At 42.2% G+C, this 23,905-nt stretch overlaps 1 protein-coding gene across 4 annotated transcripts in view; it reads right to left on the reverse strand.

The window, feature by feature from the left end:
* ltbp1 (latent transforming growth factor beta binding protein 1) overlaps positions 1–23,905 on the reverse strand; it is a 417,603-nt gene that overhangs the window by 92,391 nt on the left and 301,307 nt on the right. For all 4 annotated transcript variants that reach the window (XM_073050519.1, XM_073050520.1, XM_073050518.1 and 1 more), the window contains one exon: positions 3,778–3,903. In XM_073050519.1, the coding sequence (XP_072906620.1) occupies positions 3,778–3,903 (126 nt within the window). The remainder of the gene's footprint in view (positions 1–3,777; positions 3,904–23,905) is intronic.

A 23,905-nucleotide genomic window follows, 5' to 3' on the forward strand; every position in this document is an offset into this window, starting at 1 on the left:
GTCTGTCTGTAATAAAGAAAAAATATCACAAGCCATGCGAACAAGATATAACCTTTCCTCATTGTGTGATTTTCTCTCTGCTCCAGGCTTCTGGCCATACCTAGCCATCCTTTGCGTCCATTCTCACTGTAACTTGCTTCCCTTCCACATCAGGTTGTCATAAAAACGTAAGCTCACTGCATCCATTGCCATCTGCAACGCCTACAGTACCCACGCTAATCCCATATGCCTACATGAGGCCTGGGTCCCTCTCCTCCTTCCTGATCCAAGTACCTGTTCAACCACCTTGTAAACTTTGAAATAGTATCTGCCTCGACTGCCTCCTCTTATTGTTGATCTTGGATGAGAATGGACAAGGGTGGTTGGTAAGTTTGTAGATGATACTAAAGTAAGTGGTCCCAAAGACAGTGAGAAATTATATGATAAATCTTGATAAACTAGGCAACTGGGCTGAAAATGGAACATGATGTTCAATAAGTGGGAGATACTGCATTCTGGGAAATTTGACTTTTCACAGTCTTGGGGCTTGTAGAACAGAGGGACCTAACAGTACAAGTACTGGCTCCCTTAAAGTGGCATCAGAAGCAGAGTAGTGAAGTTTGGCATACTGGCCTTCATCAGTCGGGGTTGGAAAATTATATTTTTTGTGAGACTGCACTGAATTATTGTGCATGGTTTTGGTTTAGTCTGTTAGAGGAAAGAAGTCAATAAGCTGGAGAGGGTGCAAAGAAGATTAACGAGAATGTTGCCAGTGGCGGCTGCGTTGTAGAGATAGGTTTGGTAGACTAGGACTTTGTTCCTGAGGGTTGACTTTATAGAGGTGTATAAAATCATGTGGGGCATAGATAGGGAGAATGCAGACGGCTTATCTCCCCACCCCCAGATAAAAGGAATCGAAACCGAAGGGCAAAGGCTTACGGTAAGAGGGGAAAGATTTTAAATCATACCTGTAGGGTCATTTTTCACACAAAGGGTGCTGCTTATACATAATCAGCTGCCCAAGGAAGTGGTTGAGGTTAACACAATAACAATGTGTAGGAGGTACTATACATGGATAGTAAAGTAATGGATAGCAACGGCCTTTTCTCCTTGAAGTGACGGAGGATGCGAGGTGACCTGATAGAGGTGTATAGGATGATGAGAGGCACTGATCATGTAGATAGTCAGAGGCTTTTTCCCAGGCTGAAATGGCTAGCACAAGGGGGCATAGTTTTAAGGTGCTTCAAAATAGGTACAAGGGGTATATCAGGTTAGTGTTTTCACACAGAGAGTGGTGAGCGCATGGAATGCACAGCCAGCGACGGTGGTAGAGGTGGATACAATCGGGTCTTTTAAGAGACTCATGGATAGGTACATGGAGCTTAGAAAAATAGAGGGCTATGCAGTAGGGTAATTCTAGGTAGTCTCGAGAGTAAGTTACATGGTCAGCACAACATTGTGGGCTGAAGGGCCTGTAATGAGCTGTAGCTTTCTATGTTCTATGTAAAGGTTAATCAGCCAAGTGAAGGCAAATGGGACTACTTTACATGAGTAACACACACAAAATTCTGGAGGAACTCAAAAAGTCAGGCAACATCTATGAAGTGTAATAAACTGTTGATGTTTCAGACTGAGACCCCTTATCAGGACTAACTTGAAAAACACAGCAGAGATTGTTCTTTCTAATCCAGTTCAGGAAATTTAATAACTCAAGGTACATTCTGATCAATTTTTATTCAGCTATCATTGAGTGTCGTGACCAGCTCTATCACCATTTGGTTTCCAGCCACCTCCTCTTTCTCCAAGTCCAGGTTGCAGTGAGTGGTCTTTTCAACAGAGAAGATCACTAGAGATTCAGCTACTGACATTAAAAGTCCTGTTCATTGCCAGAGCTGAAAAAATTACTGCTGACTCCACCCACCCTAGCAGTCACCTACTCACCAAGTTGCCATCCGGGAGACGTTGCAAGTCCATCACCACCAGGCCTAAGCGTCATCTCTAAAGCTTCTTTCCTGTAGCTATCCAGCATCTCAACAAAACTCACTCAGGTGTAATACCCTAACCGTCCCTGCACAACAACTGTTACATGATCTTTCGTGCTCTCCTTCTGTTGATAACTATTGAGTCTGTTCATATGTTCACACTTACTTAAGTTTGATTATGCTACAGTTGGAGTACTGTGTCCAGTTCTGGTCGCCTCACTATAGGAAGGATGTGGAAGCATTGGAAAGGGTACAGAGGAGATTGACCAGGATGCTGCCTGGTTTAGAGAGTATGCATTATGATCAGAAATTAAGGGAGCTAGGGCTTTACTCTCTGGAGAGAAGGAGGATGAGAGGAGACATGATAGAGGTATATAAGATATTAAGAGGAAATCGAGTGGACAGCCAGCGCCTCTTCCCCAGGGCACCACTGCTCAATACAAGAGGGCATGGCTTTAAGCTAAGGGGTGGGAAGTTCAAAGGGGATATTAGAGGAAGGTTTTTTACTCAGAATGGTCGGTGCATGGAATGCACTGCCTGAGTCTGTGGTGGAGGCAGATACACTGAAATTTAAGCGATACTAGACAGGTATATGGAGGAATTTAAGGTGGGGTTATATGGGAGGAAGGGTTTAAGGGTCGGCACAACATTGTGGGCTGTAGGGCTTGTACTGTGCTGTATTGTTCTATGTTCTATTATTGATGTTTGCACAAGTGACCGTCCTGCTAATTGTTGATTGCTCATGGCTGTTTGCACTGTTGTCTTGTAAATTGCTGGTTATTATTGTGTCGTCTGTTATGGTATTGTCCTGTGCTTTACGCCTGGCATGGAACCACAATCAATTCTGGTACGTTTCACATACTGGCAATAAAATGATTCTGATTCTGAACTTACCTGGATATCTTGGTAAGTATGGATGAATCGGGCCGAAGGGCCTGCTTCCAGGCTGCATTACGCTATGGTCCTATACTCTCAACATAAATGACTCCATCCAAAATATATTTTGCAAACAACTATCTCCTCACAATGTGTTACAGATTTCTAGTCAATAAAGCATCCATCCATCACGTCCCTCTACCACTCATCACTCAAGCAATTTTGGTCTGGTGTGGGGAGGGTGAGGGGGCTACTGCAGAGGATCAATATAAGTTGTAAACTTAGCTCCATCATGGGCACTAGCCTCGTAGTATTCAGGTCACTTTCAAGGAGTGATGCCTCAAAAAGGAGGTATCCGTCATTAAGGACCCCCATCAACCAGGTCATGCCTTGTTATCATTGCTACCATCAGGAAGGAGGTACAGAAGCCTGAAGGCACACACTCAACAATTCAGGAACAGCTTCTTCCCCTCTGCCATCTGATTTCTGAACGGACACTGAACCCATGAACACTACCTCACTGCTTTTTTATTTCTATTTGTGCACTACTTAACTAATTTAACTACAGGTATTTATATATACTTACCACAATTCAGATTTTTTCCTAGTATTACATATTGCATTATACAGCTGACACAAAGCCAAAAAATTTCATGATATCTACCAGTGATAAAAAAAAACTGATCCTGACTGATTCTGAATTCAGTTCACCTACAATCCTTGTTTCCCTTGTGTCTTAGCCTTCAAGAGCACCCTACAATATGGAATCTTGTCAAAAGACTTAGTAAAGTCTATTAGGACAACATCTAACACCTTGCCTTCACCGTTCTCCTTGGTTATCTCCACAAAGAAGTGAGTGAGGTATGATCTCCCCTGCACGGGAGTTGTAGTTTATTCTAAGTCTGATAAAAGCATCCCATGAAAAAGATTAGGCACTCACCGGTACACCCGTCCCCGTTCATTTGATCCTTAAAGCCCTGGTCACAGAGGCAGCGGTAGGATCCAGCTATGTTTTCACAGAAGCCGTGACTGCCGCACGGTTTATCATTTGTGCATTCATCGACATCTGCAGGTAAGATATTACAATGGTCAGTCTCGCCCTGGTAAAAAACATGGTCACAATAAACAGTAGGATTTACTTTCGTGGTAAAAGGAAGCTGAAGGCAGTTGAAGGCTGCAACAGGTTGGAAAAGGTGACTTAGTAACTTGTTGGACTGAAGGTTCAAAATCCCAGTCAGAACTGGAATTAAGTTTAAAATTCAAAGACACAGCAAATATTTCTACACATCCTTAATGACCCAGAGTAATTACTTCTGTGCAACAAAAGAGCAACCTTGAGAATCAGCAGCATTAGTTTAGTTGATGGCCAGAGGGAGCTGTGGACTCACAGGAATTTGAAATTGCTGTGACGGAGAACAATTGACATTTAATTAATAAGTTAATTCCAACAAAATTTATTTTTTCAGATTACTTTCATTTAAAATTGGCCTCTACAAGGAATAAGGCAATAGAAAATTAAGAACTAATACAGATTGGTTCCACTTCAACAGTATTGAACAGACAAGGCCCTCAAATAGCTTTGATTACATATTCTAACGAGATGAGTTTAGTATGTATTATACAGTACTGTGCAAAAGTTTTAGACACATATATATAGCTAGGATGCCTAAGACTTACGCACAGAACTGTAGTAATACTATGTAGTGCACTGTACTGCTGCAACAAAAAAATAATTCATGACCTGATTCTGATATGGGTCTCCATTGTGGACTGAGAGTGGGAATGAGGCAAGGAAAAGGGACCCGTGCTTGGGTAAAGGAGAAGGGAGCAGGAAGCACCAGAGAAACATTCTGTAATGATTAATAAACTATTTGTAATCAAACCTGGTGTCTCAGGGCTGGGTGTATCTGCACCCATCCACACCTGTCCTGGCATTCCTTCTCTGCTACCTGCCCCACATCCAGCCTGCAGTACTCCACTCTCCCCCTTGCCAACGTCCTTTGCTCCCGCCAGATTTACAAACTCGCTCTCCGCTCCACATTGCCAAATACAGTACTGTGCAAAAGTCTTAGGCTCGCTATGTGCTTAAGACTTTTGCACAGTACTGTATTATTCGTAGTTTACTGCAAACGTGCCATTCCTGCACCATTTCATCCAATACAATGCAGTAATGTCAACGAGGGCAGCTCACCGGATCCCCTTGTGAGTAATAAAGAGGCAGTCCGCATGGTGGAAGCTTCCAATTGTACTGAGTTCTTCAGGATTTTGCACTTAAAAGCAAATGGTTTAAGCTGCGCCATTTGGCAGCAGTCCCATGGCAGGGATCCCTTTCTGCAAAGTGTCTGGCACTGTCATTGCAACAAAGCTGCCACGTGGATGCAGAATGAGTGGAGAGCAGCAGAGCGTATGAATGCATAAAGAAACTGCGGTGGGAAGGTCAGGAAAACTCACGCCAACACTCACGGCATTATTCCTTCCTTTGCACTATATATTTATCTTTTAACTTGTAGATTTTTATGCCTTTGCACTGTACTCTGCAAAGCAACAAATTTCACACTGTAAGCTCAAGAAATTCTGTAGACGTTGGAAATTTTGATGATCACAGACAAAATGCTGGAGGAGCTCAAAAAGTCAGGCAGCATCTATGGAGGGTAATAAACAGCTGATGCTTCAGGCTGGGATCCTTCATCGGGTCTGGAAAGGAAGGCGGAAAAAGGAAGAACGCAGTACACACAGCCCGGGTCCAATTCATGCCGCTGTCTGTAAGGAGATTGCTATGGTCTCCACGTGACTGCGTGGGTTTCCTCCAAGTGCTCCAGATTCCTCCCACAGTCCAAAAATGAACTGGTTATAGGTTAGTTGGTCATTGCAAACTGTCCCATGATTAGGTTGAGATTAAATCGGGAGATCGCTGGGTGGTGTGGCTCGGAAGGAGGGAAGGGACTGTTCTGCACTGTATCTCAATAAAGAAACAAATAAGAAGATGGGGTGAGGGGAAGGAGTGCAAGCTGGCGGGTGAGGGTGAGGGGAGATGAAGTAAGGAGGTGGAAGGGGATGGATGTAAGGGGTAGATATGAAGAAGGAGGAATCTAATAGAAGAGGACAGTGGACCATGGAAGAAATGAAAGGAGGAGGAGAACTAGAGGGAGATGATGGGCAGCCGAGGAGAAGGGTTGAGAATGGAATCACAATGGGAAATGGAAAAAGAGAGAAGCAGAGAGGGAGAGAAATGTATTCTCATGCCATCAGATTGGAGGCTACGTAAGCAAAACATGGAGATGCTTCTCCTCCACCCTGAGTTTGGCTTCTGTGAAGACATGTCAGAATAAGAATGGGAAGTTGAATTGAAATGGGTAGCCTCTGGGAGATCCTACCCTTTGCAGTGGATAGAGCAAAGGTAGTCAACACATCACATATGATATTGCATCTTATCTCAGTCTTAATAAATCGGATTCTGATTTCAAAACGTGTATTTCTTCAACAGCAGTTCAGAAATCTTCCTCTTTATGCATTTACCATTCTGTCACAAGTGCTTTTTAAACTGTTTGAGCTTGAACTTGCAGCTGTTTCTGGGATCATGTCTAAACCGAGTCCAAACGGTTCTAATTTAACAGTAAATTAAAATCAAGAAATGCAAATGCTACAGGGCTGAGTTAAAAACAGGAAGTTTTAGACACACATAGCAAGTCAGTTAATGTTTCAGGCCAAAACTCTTCATCAACTCTGACAGAGTTTTTGACCTGAAACAACTCTTTCTTTTGCCATCGATGCTACCTGACCAGTTGAAAATTCTCTTTTCAGTTCAATAAAATCATTGATGTGTGATTGTTTTAAGACTTACTGTAAACTTTACTGTAAACAAATTCACAACCCCAGCAGATTCACAGGCGAAATATTGCATCACCTGGAAAGACTGTTTGGGGCCCTGAATGGGGATGAGGGAGGAGGTGAATGGGCAGGTGTAGCACTCTGGTCACTTGCAGGGTAAGTGCTGGGAGGGGGATCAGTGTGGAAGGACGAATGGAATCATGGAAGGAGCAATCCTTGCGAAAAGTGGAGATGAGGGGAGATCAGGACATATTTGGTGGTAGGATCCCTTTGGAGATGATAGAAGGTGTGAAGAATGATGTGTTGGATGTGGAGGCTCATGGGGCAGTTGATAAGGACAAAAGAACCTTATTACTGTCAAGGCAGCGGAAAGATGGGGTGAGCGCAGATGTTCAGGAAATGAAGAAGATGCAGGTGAGGGCAGTATCAGTAGTGGAGGAAGGGAAATCCTGTTTTTTGAAGAAGGAAGACATTCATTACCACAGGCAGCCGTGGAGGCCAAACCTTTACATATATTTAAGGCAGAGTTTGATAGATTCTTGACTGGTCAGGGCATGAAGGGATACAGGGAGAAGGCAGGAGATTGGGGCTGAGAGGAAAACTGGATCAGCCATGATGAAATGGCGGAGCAGACTCGATGGGCCGAATGGTCTAATTCTGCACCTACATCTTATAATCTTGCCTTATGGACATTTCTGATATCCTGACAAGAAAAGCCTGATCCTGGTGGAGACGAAGGCAGGAGACTGCTGCCGTGTGGTTTCTAACTAGCGTCAGTCGTGTGCACATACATGGTTGTTAGACACTACATTGTGCTTACAGCGACCAGTTTTTAAATAGATTCAGTTGCATGTATTTGTTTTCTAACAAGTTAAGAATTCCAAAGATATCAACAATCATCTTGAAATGAAATGAAAATGGAGATTTGAAGGATGTAATCGTCTAAAGCATTTATGGAGGCAGTCCATTATCAGCACTAGGTGTCTATGCTGATTTTGTTCATTTACAGTCAATCATAAGAACAAGGCAGATGAATTCTTCTGTCGATAACTATTAGGATCCGTTCTAAAGTACTGTAAAGTACTGTTCTAATTTGTTCTGTATTTCATTTAAATTGATCATTTTTACCCAGTTAAATGGTAATTTGTCTTTATTATATCTTTTACTTATTTCCATGAAAATTTGGCTCATTGAGGTGCCACTTAATTGAGCCAAAATGTACAGGTCCCAATGTGTCCCAATTAACTGGAATTCTACAATATTAGGTAAATGACTTAACACATAGTCAAAGAGGCTGATTTTCAATAGTATTTGTAAGGAGGAGATGGAGGTAGAAGAGAGTTTTAGGGAGTAGACGCAAGAGTTGAGTACCTTGGCACTTGAAAAATGGCAGCACGTGTATCTGGAGAATAAGCTGAAAACCAAAATTAAAGGGATGCAGAGACTGACGGGGACAGAGGAGGTACAGAAACAGGAAGCCAATTTGAAAACAAGAACGAGAGCTTGAAGTTCACAGTAGACAATGTAGTTAGCAAGCGAATGTGACATAGGTAAATAGAAGTTGAAATATGTTAGGACACAAGCAGCAGAGTTTTAATATTCTCAAATTTACTGTGAAGAGAATCAGAGAAGCTGGTTGTACATGGAAAAATGGAAGCCATGGTCTGTAGGGCCTGTAACACTTTTAACAACAAAGAAGCTGACATCAGGGTAGATCAAGCACAACTGGGAAGGTGGAAATAAGTTTAGGAAAATTGAAATCCTTGAACACAAAACACATAATCAGTGCAAGAAGATCTGGTTTACGTCAGGAGTGTAATTATGTCACTCTGTAAGTGGCAGTTTAACACTGACTGATGTGATTCACTATTTGTGGTGATGCTTTCACACAGCATCATTCATTTTGCTGTGAAGTGGTTCCTCTTCTCAAGGAAACTAAACGGGTCAGGATAGCATCAAACTGACCTCCAGTCTTTGAATGTATGACCCAAAAACAGCTGCCGACTTATAACACAACCTGCAGGTCTCAAAGCAGTAAAGATTGGCAACTCACTGCGTGGGAAATCACACTAATCAGACAGAGGATAGGGACATACAAGTTACATCCAGTATTTCAAAAGCACAGGTTCAAACAAGGGCAAGAATTATATTTTTAAAAAGCAATGATTAATGATTGGGTTAGCAACATCAGTCAGATATCACTGGGAGAATTACCAACTTCTGTTCTCACTTAGATACGGGAACACCTAACATATGCTGGTGCTACTGTGCCATTCCAATGGGATTCTAACAACACTGTCACAAATTATGCACACCTTACAGGAGACTGAGGTCCCACATGTTCGCTCAGGGACAAAATATCAGCGCTATGATTAGAGTCTGAACACGTAATTTCTCCCTGGGTAATATCTTATCATTATTTTATTGCCCAAGAGCGAGGAATGAGCCAATGTTTGGCTGATTTAAGAACAGGGCCAAAAATATTAAAATACTCCAAAATATAGAAAATTAAAAGGTTTGTGCCTCATTGGATAAAGAGTTCCAACATGCACATAAAAATTCTTGAGTTTGAAGTGTGGTCTAGAAACCAGTGTGAAATGAGCCATTTTCACCCCGCTAGTTATAAAACGGATGGACAACCATCAAGGAAAATCCCACCGACACCTGCTGACCAACCCTCTGATGTTAAATGGCCACTACATATGTATAAACATCATAAGGATGAAATTGCTTCCGAGATAGTTTTTGCAAACAAAGTTAACAGGATTGTACTGAGCCAACTAAAATGATCAGAAAGATCCTCTCCGCTACTTTTTCTTTCTGAAAGGAACTTAACATCTTCTTTATAGCCTTAACTATGATCTCATTTCCCATGGTGAAGGGAATGTTCTGTGAGGATGGTCAAAAACAGTACAAGGACTTTCTGTATGCAAAGGCCACAGCTGACTTACAAAATACAGACAACCTTGATCCTGGGCCCAAACTCACATCCTTTCTACATTAATCCAAATTGGCCCAATTTGACCACTTCCTAAGAAACTATTAATATATTTCAGATGCAACTGTTGCAAAACTGAAATCATGTCTTGGACAGGATGGGGGCCTATATATCTGGTGCTCCCAGGGGCAGGCGAGATGGTGGGAAGTTATGTGTCCAAAGATGCACCTTCTGAAATTGCAGGGAAATAGGCTTTTAACTCCAGCAATGTGATTTTGGGTGACTGTCAGAGGAGGGAATTTCCCCTATTCTGCAATGAACTGCTCTATAATCCCCACCAGCACACTTGGTGGTGTCTGTCAATGTTGACTGACTCTCTTTCAATTTTGATCTGGGATTGGAAGCAACTCCCCTTACTGTGACATCACGAAGCTCTAGTGGAGCGATAGCGTAAGCTTTTCCTTCAGATGCATGATGGGGTACGGGGAGAAGGCAAGAGATTGGGACTGAGAGGAAAATTAGATCAGCCAGGCTGAAATGGCAGAGCAGACTTGACAGGCCAAATGACCTAATTCTGCTCCTGTATCTTAAGGTCTTAATGTAGACTCCTCTCCATATTAACAATGTCTACTTTACAAAGAAGGGCGTAACTTCAACTCAAGTACTATACAAGTCAGGGAATGGATATTATTGTCTCGGTTACAGATCCTTGTTCAATTTTATTTAACAACCGGAGTAACGTTATAGAATAGATTGCCAACGTTCCTGCAGACTGCACACCTGAACATTTGCAAATGCCCTTCTCTCTAATTTAAACTGAACTAACCTACGGTGACAAAAGGGAATTATGCTTTCCATCTCAGGGTGGCTCCTCACAGGGAATAAATGACCTCTTGTCACTCAAAAGGTGACGAATTTAGCTGGGATATCTAGAAATATATTTTAAAAAAAGAATTTGATTGAGAGACTTAGGATTTATAAAATGAATTAACAGGCAAGATGGAAAGAAATGTTTCTTTTTTTTAATGAATCATAAACACCACCTTCTCTAACCCTTGACCTTTCCCACCCACCTGTCACCTTCCAACTAGGCTCCTTCCCCTCCCCCAACCTTCCTATTCCGGCGTCTTCCCCATTCCTTCTCTGTCCTGAAAAAGGGTCTCGGCCCAAAACATTGACTGCTTATTCCTTTCCATGGATGCTGCCTGACCTGCTTAGTTCCTCCAGCATTCTGTGTGTATTGCTTTTATCTTTATTTTGCTTTGGGGAGAAACAAAAATAAGGCATTATAACATATGACCCGGATCAACCAGTTTCAAAGGTAGGAAGCATCATCAACTAAAATGTGGTAGAAATGTTAAGGTCTTTCTCATAAAACCTGTAATTCAAAGCACAATCAATAATGATTTTGCCACAAAAATCATTATATAGAATCACAGGAGGAAGCCATTTTACCTACAGTGCTTGTGCCAGTAAAAATTGGTCCTATTTAGGTTAATCACACTTCCTCAGGTAATTAACCCACAGCTATGCAGTTTACAAAGTTTTATACGAGGGGTGATTGATAAGTTCGTGGCCTAAGGTAGAAGGAGTCAATTTTAGAAAACCTAGCACATTTATTTTTCAACATAGTCCCCTCCTACATTTACACACTTAGTCCGGTGGTCATGGAGCATACAGATATTGGACCTCCAGAAAGTGTCCACAGATGGGTGATTGATAAGTTTGTGGTCTAAGGTAGAAAGAGATGAGTTATACAGCTCTTGTTACATGCACATGCAGTTCAACTCTTTGAGTGATTATGCAAAAAGTTTGAAGTTAATAACTCATCTTCTTCTACCCTAAGCCACAAACATATCAATCATTTCTGATGTGTTATTAACTTCAAACTTTCTGCATAATCACTCAAAGAGTTGACCTGGATGTGCATGTAATGAGAGCTGTATAACTCATCTCCTTCTACCTTAGGCCACAAACTTATCAATCACCCCTGCTGTGGACACTGTCTGGAGGTCCAAGATCCATATGCGCCACGACCGCTGGACTAAGTGTGTAAATGTAGGAGGGGACTATGTTGAAAAATAAATGTGCTAGGTTTTCTAAAATTGACTCCTTCTAGCTTAGGCCACGAACTTATCAATCACCCCTCGTATAAGTTTTAAGTATGGTGAATCTTTCTGCCTCTACTACACTATCAAACAGTCAAACCCAGGTCCTGATTGATCTTGGGGGAGAAAAGCTCACCTCCCCCACCCCCAAATCTATATCTTCCGGTCATTCTACTAAGGGAAGAGGTCCATCTTATTCAGCCTGCTTAGCCCTCTCATAACCTTGAACACCTCTTTGACATCACTTCTCAGTGTCCTTTGCTCTAGAACAGCAGTTCACAACCTGGGATCCACTGAGCTTTCAGTTAATGGTAGAGGGTCTATGGAATAAAAAGGTTGGGAACCCCTGCTCGGGAGTAAGCATCCATAACCTGAACGGCCTCTCTTCAAAGCTTTAGTTCTCCAGCTCTGGCCAACATTCTCATAAATTTCCTTTGTAGCCTCTCCATTGCTAATAGGAGTTCACACCGATATCAGTCAACGATGGTTGAGGCTTGAGAGCCTTGCATGGCCTACTCCGATCCCTGCATTCTTGTGGCAGAGTGCAAGGTGGTTAGATATTGACAGCAGTGGCACCCTCCTGCAGAGATCCGTACACACCGACCAGAGGAGTGGGACTACTGGCTGCTTTCACAGCTATCTTAAGGAAACTTTATGACGTAACAGCAGCTGAGAAAAATCCAGTGTGTGCAGGGGTGGAAGGAGAGGCCTGTAACCAAGAGGAGGGAGATCATGGGTCGGAGGAAGAAGAGAAGATATCAATTGAGTACTGTGATGAATTCTGCCACTAAAATACTGCCACGTCATATTAACGAGTATCTCGATCAAGAATGCACAAAAACTACACCCGAGTTCAAGCCAAGGCAGATCTTGAACTTTTAATTAAGACAATTGAATGCTGGTGTTTGTTTAGGCTAGGAGACTGCTGACCGTGAGCCAGCTCCCAGTATTTATATTGCTAAATACTGATCCCTCAGGAAGCCAGATTTAGTAACACAAGCACCAGTAACAGGTTTCTGGACTCCAGGCACCCAGATTGACCTGAGAACCTCTGATATAAAGGCAATCTGATGAATGCTAGCATTCTAGTCATGAGATGTATTTCACTGTCTGCAGTCTCTGCCTATGGGTACAGCCAGGAGATCAGACTTTCCAAAGTGTGGGTATCGGATGGTGTGGTAAGCGTTCTTGATCATGGTCAAGTACGTTGGTTCCTCTGTTTCCATGGATATGTTGGAGATACATTGTTGTTTAGACTTTTTCAAGCTGGCCTGGTTGACATCCCCACAATGATAGGGAAGCAACAGAGTGTGCTGTTTCCAACCTGCTGATCACAGTGTCACCTCCTCCAGCTGGCCTGAGGTGGAATGTACACCACTACCAGGATGGTGGCAGAAAACTCTCTGGGCAGATGAAAAGGACAACAGTTGATCACTAGATGTTCCGGGTCAGGTGAGCAGGACTGAGACAGAACTGCCACATCCATGCACCATGATGAGTAAATCATTAAGCATACTCCATCTCCTCTACTTTTAAAAGATTGAACTATCCTGTCCATGTGAAGAATGGTGAAACCAATGGGTGGTGGCACCACATCCGAAATGGTAGGGGATAGCCACGTTTCCGTGAAGCAAAGTACACAGCAGTCTCTGATTGGTAATGTTCACTCTGAGGAAACTGGAGCTCTCAACCTCTCAACATCAGCACATTTGAAGTGAACAGAGGCCATGTGCATAGCCCCACACCATCATCCCTTCCTGAAATTACTGTCCAGCTCCTTTGTTTTGCTGACATTCAGGGAAAGGTTGTTGTCATGGTACCATGTAACTAGGACCTCCACCTCATTCCTGTACTCAAATTCATTATTTGTGATACAGCTCACAAAATTGTTATCGTCTGCAGATTGTAGGTGGAGTTGGAGCAGTAGAATAAGGGGCTGATGATGGAAACAGCCTGAAAATGTCATTTGTTGTCTGGGGTCCAAGGGAATTTTTAATGGTTTAAAACTATAAATATTATTTAGGAAGTGCAGATTGCAATTTCTTCATGGATTTTTCATTTACACTGCAGCTTTTGCCATAATCGAATATGCAATGTACAAATGTTATGGTCCTTATTTAGCATTTTCTAAAATGATTCAATGTGTAATTGAAAACTGTGTTTCTTCTGCCCTACCCTGCCATCTTTGGAGATTCTTTATGGGGTCATTATGGTTGCTTAAAACATGACAGCAACCAGTTTCAGAGACGGAGACATTTTCACCAGAGATACTGCTAAATCTTTTGTGTTTTAGTTCTTCAAATTCAAAGTGATGTTGTTTCAGCACAGATTGAAAACTCAGGCCAGTGTTGCGATAGTTAATAGTGTTTTTCCCGAGCCACACAGTTGGCCACTCGCACATGAGAGGAGTTCATATATTGTACAAGCAAGGGATCAGTAAAGTTCAATTGAGTATCCTGCATGCTGGTGTCCTGCTGTGCTCTGCACTGTCCCTCAATAATGAACACAACAGCCAGTGAAACACATTCTCATGGTTATGTTATCACAATCATTTCTCAGATGGCTTTTACACTGTGATGTGAAAATGAATGAATTGTAATATAAATCACCCAGAGGTTAATGGTTTGGATTTTTTTTATAATGCATTCATTTTATTACGGATGATATATGGCACAAGATAAGGCCAATCAGACCAACTAATACTGGCACTGATTTTCTATTTGATCCTTCTCCTGCCCCTCGAAACTAAATTTATCAGTGTAAACCTATTTTCCTTCTCTCTCATCATCTGTTTGTCCAGCTACTATTAAACATAGTGTGCAATTCAATTGTGCAATTGCTTCTTGAGCAATTCAAGCCACTCTAGTGAAGTGACTCTCAAAATTCCAGCTGTTAGGGAGCTCCAGGAGTTCAGATGTTGATAGACTGCATACATTTTTCCAAGTCAGACTGTGAGGGAATCTGCAACTGGTAGGGTTATCGCTAGTGTCCAGACTAATATTTATCCAATGATTTACACTTCCTACCCATGAATATCAAGAAGGACACAAATTCAACCGGGCATCAAAGAAAGTCATGGTGCAAGTGAACAGACAGCATGCAAGAGAATTCCTTGAAGTGTGATTTACTGCAAACAGTCCTGTAAACATACACATAGACCTTGATCATATTTATCATTCGATGCAGGCAAGATTCCAGAGCACAACACACAACGTTCGCCACACAGCCAATCAATGATGAGATTTCTTCCGCACATCACAACTGAGTTTCCAAAATGACATCCAATCAGGTGATCGCGAAGTATATAAAAGCCACGTATCTCCTCGCATGGTGACAAAAAGTTTGCAAGTAATTTGCCAAGATCGGAGAACAACTCTACCCAACCATCAACCACCCAAGCTTCACCACCTGTTTACACTTCCAGAAAAAGGTCATCTGATTGTTATAACATTGGTTACTATGATTTCTATAACACAAAATTAACTTCATAAAGAATGTGATTGACTGTGAAGTACGTCAGGGAATACATTACTAAAAGGACAAAACTTCTTACAGTGTAGAGTTATATTTGGCAGTGTGTTAAGCAAGTGTTGGACAGGAATTTGCCAAATTCGTCCCGGACACCTTGAGATAAAAACTGGTGTTCCACAAGTTATCATAAAGTCTCTTTATGAGCTTTCAGAGTAACAATCCTGACAAACTGCATCTCCATCCGGAATGGGAGCAGCTGAGCACCAGTCTGGACGTCACTCCAAAAGACTGTGAGAACGGCTGAAAGGATCATAGGGGGCTCCCTACCATCCACTGGGGACATTTATCAGGAACAAGGCCCTTATATTATCAAGGATCCCACCCACCCATCAGCATTCTCTTTGACTTTTTACCATCAGGCAGGAGACTCTGATGCATAAAAATAAGAACAGTTAGGATGTAAAACAGTTTCTTCCCTCAGGTCGTTAGCCTTCTGAGCTCTCTGCCACATCACATTCGACAGGTCAGTGGTTAACTTGTTCAGTACCTGACAATATTTAATTTATACACTTTTCTTTATTTATGTGTAATCCACCTGTAGATTTTATCCTTACTTTCCTAAGTTATTGTGTACTATTGTGCTTTTCACCCTGATTCGGAGAAACATTGTCTCCTTTGATGGTATATACAGTATGTAAATAGTGAAATGACAATACACTTGACTTCACTTAAAAATGGGGGTCGGCGCCTTTCCCAACACACCTGTAACCTTGCAGGAAGAGGTGCGATATGCATGCCTAAAAGATACACTGAAGCTCCCAGTCTGGCAGTGACGCACTGACTGGAACAGACATATACGGTATTTCCTAAACCGTGCTACTAAACACACTAAAGAAGGGTCAAACATAAGCCACATTCTTCCACAGGCAATGAAACGAAATCGGTGCTCAACAGCATTTTCAGTGACGACCTCGAGTCAGATTTTGACATGTGAACGGCATAGAGTAAACCCGAAGACTGAGGAGAGACATTGATGTGAAATACAAGAAGATGCACAAAGCAAACTTTAGTCCACAGCAAAATCAGCCGCATCAAAAGCTCAGGCGCTCACATGACTAGGGATCAGTCATAAGAAAGAGGAAATTTAACATGCTGGAATTGTGTCCCCACAATGATGTCAACCTTCTCAGAAGAGGAAGGAAGAAATTAAAATTATTTTGTCTACTTTACAGTTGAAACGACATCTGAGGGAATGCGAAACAGAATCGAGTCCCAACTCCTTGCCCACAATGAAACCGCAACCCTGATTTTAACCTCAGCTGCTTGCTGGGCGATGGAGAAGATCACAGCTGTGTTCACAGACATCACTGGAGAGCAACCAGCAGTAGCTGGAGCAGTTGACTAGCAGCTTGGAGTTAATGGTGGGACAGATAAAACCATTTTCTTGTTTTTAAAGTCCAAGATACAATCAAACAAATAAATGGCTGCAGTTTTCTATGACCGAGGATAAATTATTTAAAAATCATGCTGCGTGCCATACAATGGTGTTTTTTTGTCTAAAACTGCAGTTTATATAAGTGGCCAAAGTAAAAAAAAACCTTCATACTCCGCAAAGTACTTAGATTTGATAGGGGGAAAAAAAAATTCTATGATGCATCCTGAAAAATATACTGAAATACAATGACTCAAGGTTAATTCCAGAGTTGATAAAAGTCAGAAAGGGAGGAATAAGACCATAAGATATAGGAACAGAAATAGGCCATTTGGCCTATCAAGTCTGCTCTGCCATGTCATTATGGCTGATCCATTTTTCCTCTTAGCCCCAATCTCCTTCCTTCTCCCCATATCCTTCACCTCCTGACCAATCAATCAACTATCAACTCCTGCCTTCAATATACGTAAAGATTTGGCCTTCACAGCCACCAGTAGCAACAAATTCCACAGATTCACCACTCTCTGGCTAAAGAAATTCTGTCTCATCACCATTCTAACTGGACAGCCCTCTACTCTGAGGCTGTGTCCTCCAGCTTTTATGTTCTAATTCTCTTGGAATGAATGCCAACATCACAACTGCTTTCCTCACCACTGATTCAAACTGCAAATTAACCTTTAGGGAATCCTGCATAAGGACACCACTTTACACCCCAGATTTTCTGAATTTTCTCTCCTTTTAGAAAATAGTCTACCCTTTCATTTCTTCTACTAAAATGCACGACTAAACACTTTCTGACACCGTATACCATCTACAATTCCTTTGCCCATTATCCTCATATGTCTAAATCCTTCTGTAGCCTCTCTACTTCCTCAAAACTACCTGCCCCTCCACCTATCTTTGTATCTTCCACAAACTTTGCAACAAAGCCATCAATTCCATCAGCCAAGTCACTGAGATATAACGTAAAAAGTGGTCCCAACACAAGCCCCTGTGGAACACTACTAGTCACAGGCAGCCAACCAGAAAAGGCTCCTTTTATTCCCACTCTTTGCTTCCTTCCAATCATCCACTGCATTATCCTTGTAAGTACTTTTCCTATAATACCATGGGCTCTTAACTTGTTAAGCAGTCTCATGTGTGCTACCTTGTCAAAGGCTTTCTGAAAATCCAAATACACAATATCAACCGATTCTCCTTTGTCTATCCTGCTTGTTATTTTTTCAAAGACTTTCAACAAATTTGTCAGGCAAGATTTTCCTTCAAGGAAACCATGCTGACTTTGGTCTGTTTTATTGTGTCTCCAAGTAACCCTGAAACCCCACCGTTATCAGTCAACTTCAACATCTTCCCAACCAGTGAGGTCAGTCTAACTGGCCTATAATCTTTCTTCTGCCTGCCTCCCTTCTTTAAGAGTAAAGTGACATTTCCAATTTTCCAGTCTTCCAGAACCATTCCAGAATCTAGTGTTTCTAGGGCTATCGACAAATGCTGAGGATTAGCTGGGTAGGGAAGGTTTCAAATGAGAGGGTTTTGTCCGAAGTTGATAGACCACGGACATTGCTGGAGATTATGAAGTTAGAAGTTGCTTATTGTGGTCATGTTACAAGGAGAGATAACATCTTGTCGGACTTGCTATACGGAAAGGTGGAGGGAAAGAAAGGAAGAGGAAGGCAAAGAACATCGTGGCTGGATAACATCAAGGATTGGACCAAGCTGGACAAGACTAGGGATGCTGTGGACAAGTGTCGGGACAGAGCGGCGTGGAGGGAAATCGTCCGCCAACTGGAAATTCCAGGTGCCACCTAATGATGAGTGTTTCTTGGAAGTTCATTACTAATCCCGTCACAATCTCTTCAGCCACCTCTTTCAGAACCCTGGGGTATACATCATCTGGTCCAGATGACTTATCTATCTTCAGAATTTTCAGTTTCCAAAGAACCTTCTCTCTAGTAATGGCAACTTCACACATTTCTGAACCTTGACTTGCTGGAATTTCCACCATACTGCTAGGGTCTTCCACAGTGAAGTCTGATGCAAAATACTTATTCAGTTTATCTGCTATTTTCTTGTCCCCCATTACTACCTCTCCAGCATCATTTTCCACCAGTCTGATATCCACTCTCATCTCTCTTTTGCACTTTATGTATCTGAAGAATTAAATTGACTTTATTTCTTACATCCTTCACTTACATCAGGAGTAAAAATCTTTATGCTATGTGTCTGTCTAAATATGCAATGTATAATCTACAGTCATTTGTAATAAATAGTATATACAACAGGATACTCAATATAGCATAGAAATACCAGTCCTGGCTTTTACGCTGCAGTACCATTTCCTCGATGGTAGCAGCTAGAACAGTTTGTGGTTGGAGTGACTCGGGTCCCCAGTGATCTTTCAGGCCCTTTTTACGCACCTGTCTCTATAAATATCCTGAATAGTTGAAAGTTCACATCTACAGATACGTTGGGCTGTCTGCACCACTCTCTGCAGAGTCCTGCAAATGAGGGAAGTACAGTTCCTATACCAATAATGCAGCCAGTCAAGATGCTCTCAATCATGCCCCTGTAGAAAGTCCTTAGGATTTGGGGACTCATACCAAACTTCTTTAACCCTCTGATGTGAAAAAGGCTTTTTTCATCACACAGTTGGTATGTACAGACCATGTGAGATCCTTGGTGATGTGTATACCGAGGAACTTAAAGCTGTTTACCCTGTCAACCCCAGATCCATTGATGTCAATAGGGGTTAGCCTGTCTCCAATTCTCCTGTAGTCCACAACCAGCTCCTTTGTTTTTGTGAAATTGAGGGGGAGGTTGTTTTCTTGACACCACTGATGACTTCTTCTCTGTAGGCTACCTCGTTATTATTTGAGATAAGGCCAATCGATGTAGTATCGTCAGCAAATTTAATTTTCAGCTTTGCGCTGTGGATAGTCATGGATATACAGAGAGTAAAGGAGGGGACTAAGGACACAGCCCTGAGGGGCACAGGTGAGGGAGCCCACTCTTACCACCTGCTGGCGATCTGACAGAACGTCCAGGCAGGGTGAAGGCTGAGGTCTCTGAGCTTCTTGTTGAGCCTGGAGGGAATTATGGTATTGAATGCCAAACTGTAGTCCAAGAACAGCATTCTCACATAAACATCCTTCTTCTCTAGATGTGTAAGGATGGTGTGTAGAGCTGTGCTATTGCGTCATCTGTCAATCGGTTGTGTCGGAAGGTGAATTATGGGGGGTTCAGTATGGATAGTGGCATGCTGCAAATGTCGTCCTTGACTAGCCTGTCCAAGCATTTGCTTATTATTGAGGTGAGTCGCTCAGACATGTTACCTTGGTCTTTTTAGGTACGGGAACAATGGTGGATGTTCTGAAGCAGGAGGGCACTCTGCGCTGGAAGAGGGACAGATTAAAAATGTCTGTAAACATTCCTGCCAGTTGTGCCGCGCACATCCTGAGTACTCGCCCTGGGATGCCGTCCGGTCCCGCAGCCTTGCGACCGTCCACTCATTGGAAACACCTGAAAACTTCTGCCTCAGAGTTGACGAAGGTGTAGGTTACTTCAGCAGCTCTTCTCAGTGACTCGGTGTTGGCAACATCAAACTGAGCGTAAAATAGATTTAGCTCCTCTTGGAGTATTTGGTATCCTCTTTAATATTAATGGCTAGCTTACTTTCATATACTACAAGGGGCAATCCATAAGTCTGAGGCCTAAGGTAGAAGGAGTCAATTTTAGAAAACCTAGCACATTTATTTTTCCTACACTTACACACTTAGTCCAGCGGTCGTAGAGCATACGGATCCCTTCTTTGTAGAAGTCGGCATCTTGGACCTCCAGAAGTGGTCCACAGCAGGGGTGATTGATAAGATTGTGGTCTTAGGTAGAAGGAGACAAGTTATTAACTTCAAACTTTCTGCATTTTCACTCAAAGAGTTGAACTGCATGTGCATGTAACGAGAGCTGTATAACTCATCTTCTTCTCCCTTAGGCCACAAACTTATCAATCACCCCTGCTGTGGACCACTTCTACAAAGAAGGGATCCGTATGCTCCATGACCGCTGGACTAAGTGTGTACATGTAGGAGGGGACTATGGTGAAAAATAAATGCGCTAGGTTTTCTAAAATTGACTCAATCTACCTTGGGCCACGAACTTATCAATCACCCCTTGTTTCTTTTCCTCCTTAATAATTTTTTTAGTTGCCTTCTGTTGGTTTTTAAAAGCTTCCCAATCCTCTACCTTCCCACTAATTTTTGCTCTATTATATGCCCTTTCTTTGGCTTTTATGTAGGCTTCGACTTCCCTCGTTAGCCACGGTCGCATCACCTTGCCTTTAGAATACTTATTGCTCTCTGGGTTGTATATATTCTATGCCTTCCGTATTGCTTCCAGAAACTCCAGCCATTGCTGCTCTGGCAGGGATGATGGCAGCGTTATTTTTCAATCAATTTTGACCAGCCCCTCTCTCATGCCCTGTAATTACCTCTACTCCACTATAATACAGATATATCTGACTTTAGTTTCTCCTTCGCAAACTTCGGAGAGAGTTCAATCATATTATGATCACTTCTCCTCAGGGTTCTTTTACCTTAAAGCCTTCTAATCAATTCTGGTTCATTGCACAAAACCCAAACGAGAATAGCAGGTTCTCTAGTGGGCTCAACGACGAGCTGCTCTGAAAACCAGCTGCTTTTTACGGAGTGTACATGAAAAAGGAATGTACGTGGAGAGCACGTTTGTAACAGATCTTCACCTGCTGCATATTAGAACATGCTTGATTTTAACTTTTCTTAGTTCTGATGAAAAATATTGATCTAAAAAATAAATCTTCTTCCTCTGTAGCTGACCATTTTCTGAATTCTGCTTTTACTTTAGCCTTCTGGCATCTCGAGTTTGAATCTCACAGTTCTAGCATTGTTATTTTATGTTTCCAAATTGTCTCTCTCTCCTTCTTTATTTTCATTTGTCTTCAACTTGGATTTCCTTCAGAAGGATCATCCGCATCCAACAAGTCTTCATCATCTCACCTGTGCCAACACCTCTTACATCATTCAGTCTTCCTTTATCACAGACACCCCCTCATTCTCTCCAACCCTTCCAAATCTCTACAACTTAAAGCTCGTTTGATTTCAGACTTTCCTCTGTTCAGTCAGATTTAAATCACCGGCACGTCATAAAATTTGTTATCTTTGTGGCAGCAGTACAATGCAATACACAATAATAGGAAAAAAACTTGAATTACGTAAGTATATATGTATAAAATAGTTAAATTAAATAAATAGTGCAAAAATACACATAAAAATGTAATGAGCTAGTGTTGTCCATGGGTTCAATATCGATTCAGAAATCGGATGATAGAGGGTAAGAAACCGTTCCTGAATCACTGAGTGTGTACCTCCTTCCTGATGGTAGCAATGAGAACAAGGCATGACCTGGGTGCTGGGGGGACAGTAGGGTCTGTCCTGATGAAGTAGCAACCTGAAACATCAATTCTGTTTCTTACTCTAGAAATAAACTGGACCTGTCAGGCATTTCGGACATTCTGTCCTCTTAGTTCACATTTCCAACACCTGCATTTCTTTTTACTTTATTATTCCAATACTTCCGCACAATATTCCAATTCATTGGAAAAGTTGACCTGGTATATAACCAGTAGAGTCACTTCAGATACTGAAAGGGGCCAAAAACAAAGCTATCAAAGCATTGGACCGAGATTCAATCCTCTCAACAACAGGACCCAGAACACTGGTGGACTTCCTCTCTCAAATTGTCCGAGAGGCAGTTTGACAGGCAAGTCAAATGGTTCTGAGCATACCAACGGCAGTTTGTTCACTGGGAAATTTCACTTTCACAGTGAAATTTTTTTTGTTCACTGTGAGCCAGGTCAGAGGCAGAAAGTACAAAGGAAATCAGGTAGGTCTGGGCATTGGTGAGATCATTTGGAGGCGAGGCCAGGATGTGAAGATAAACTGATGGGGATGGAGGGGAAGATGGATTTGATGTTTAAGGGATTTTTCTTGCTAGTGAGTGGACACAGTTCAGATACTATTTGCAGGAATCTGTAACTTGTTTCAAATTGAATAATGGATAAGATGAAAGATAAGAGGGTAACAGCTTGGAGGTAGAGCAAGACTGGTTGTAGGGGTAGATTGTGGAACAATGAATAGTGGGGTAGTGTTCAATGAGATGTTAAATTAGAAAATGAAGAAGAGATAGGATCTCAAGTCACATTGGGATGTCAAAGTTCAAAGTAGATTTATTATCAATGTATGCATACTATATACAACCTGGAGATTCATCTCTTTACAAACAGCCACAAAACAAGAAACCCAATAGAACCCATTAAAACAAAACAAGACCGTCAAAACACCTAGTGTGCAGAAAAAAAAATTAAATTGTGCAAACAGTAAAAGCAAGCAAATAACATTCAGAACTGAAATTCATGAAGTGAGTCCACAACCACAACGCCAGTCACAGCCGATCCTGGATCCCATTAGCTGCAGGCCATAGGCTCAGTTCAGTACAAAGACAAGTACACCTCACCGAGCAGCGAGCTGAACACCGGCCCATCCCTCACCTCCAGCCCCGATACCGACATTTTCAATTTGACCCGGCACTTAAATAAGCCAAACATCAGCTCATTACTCTTTCTTGGACCTAGGCCCTGCTGCTTCAATACACTCTCAGGCCCAGAACCTCCACCTCAATTCAGCTCGTATCCAACATTTCCAATCTGTTACAGAGCTTAAATTGGTCAAACATCGGCTTGTTCCTTGCTCTTGGGCCCGGACCTCACCTGGATTCTGCCGTGCCTTGGTTCTGCTGCTTTGTCCGCTCCAACATCCAAACACTGGCTCATTCGCAGTTCTCGGCCTGGGCCCCACCACCTCGATTCAGCCTGTGCATGTCACAATGTAACCATCCTGCGGCTTTGAGACTTCAGTTCACACTGCAAAACTGCCAGGTCTTACTGGCGGTTCAAAAGCTCAGCTCCAAAAGGGAAGTTACAGGCTATTATTTGCAGCTATGATTACTAACCAGAAAAAATGTGATTGAATAAAGTAGCTAGTAGTTTTGTTTGCTGCCAGCAAATCGTCACTGTGCTTCACCAGCACCATCTTAAGCAGGAACTCAGTGAAGGAGGTGGATAAAATCTGAATCCAGAGTCTGGGAGTGTGGTGAAGATGGGGACAACGTTCAAGCTCCAGATGTGAACACGCCATGCAATGTGAATAGAATTACTTGTCTATGATTACATTTTATTTTTCCCTCTCTTCTGTCATTCTGCCAG

Source organism: Hemitrygon akajei, chromosome 7 (assembly GCF_048418815.1).
Source record: "Hemitrygon akajei chromosome 7, sHemAka1.3, whole genome shotgun sequence".
NCBI classification, from domain to species: domain Eukaryota; kingdom Metazoa; phylum Chordata; class Chondrichthyes; order Myliobatiformes; family Dasyatidae; genus Hemitrygon; species Hemitrygon akajei.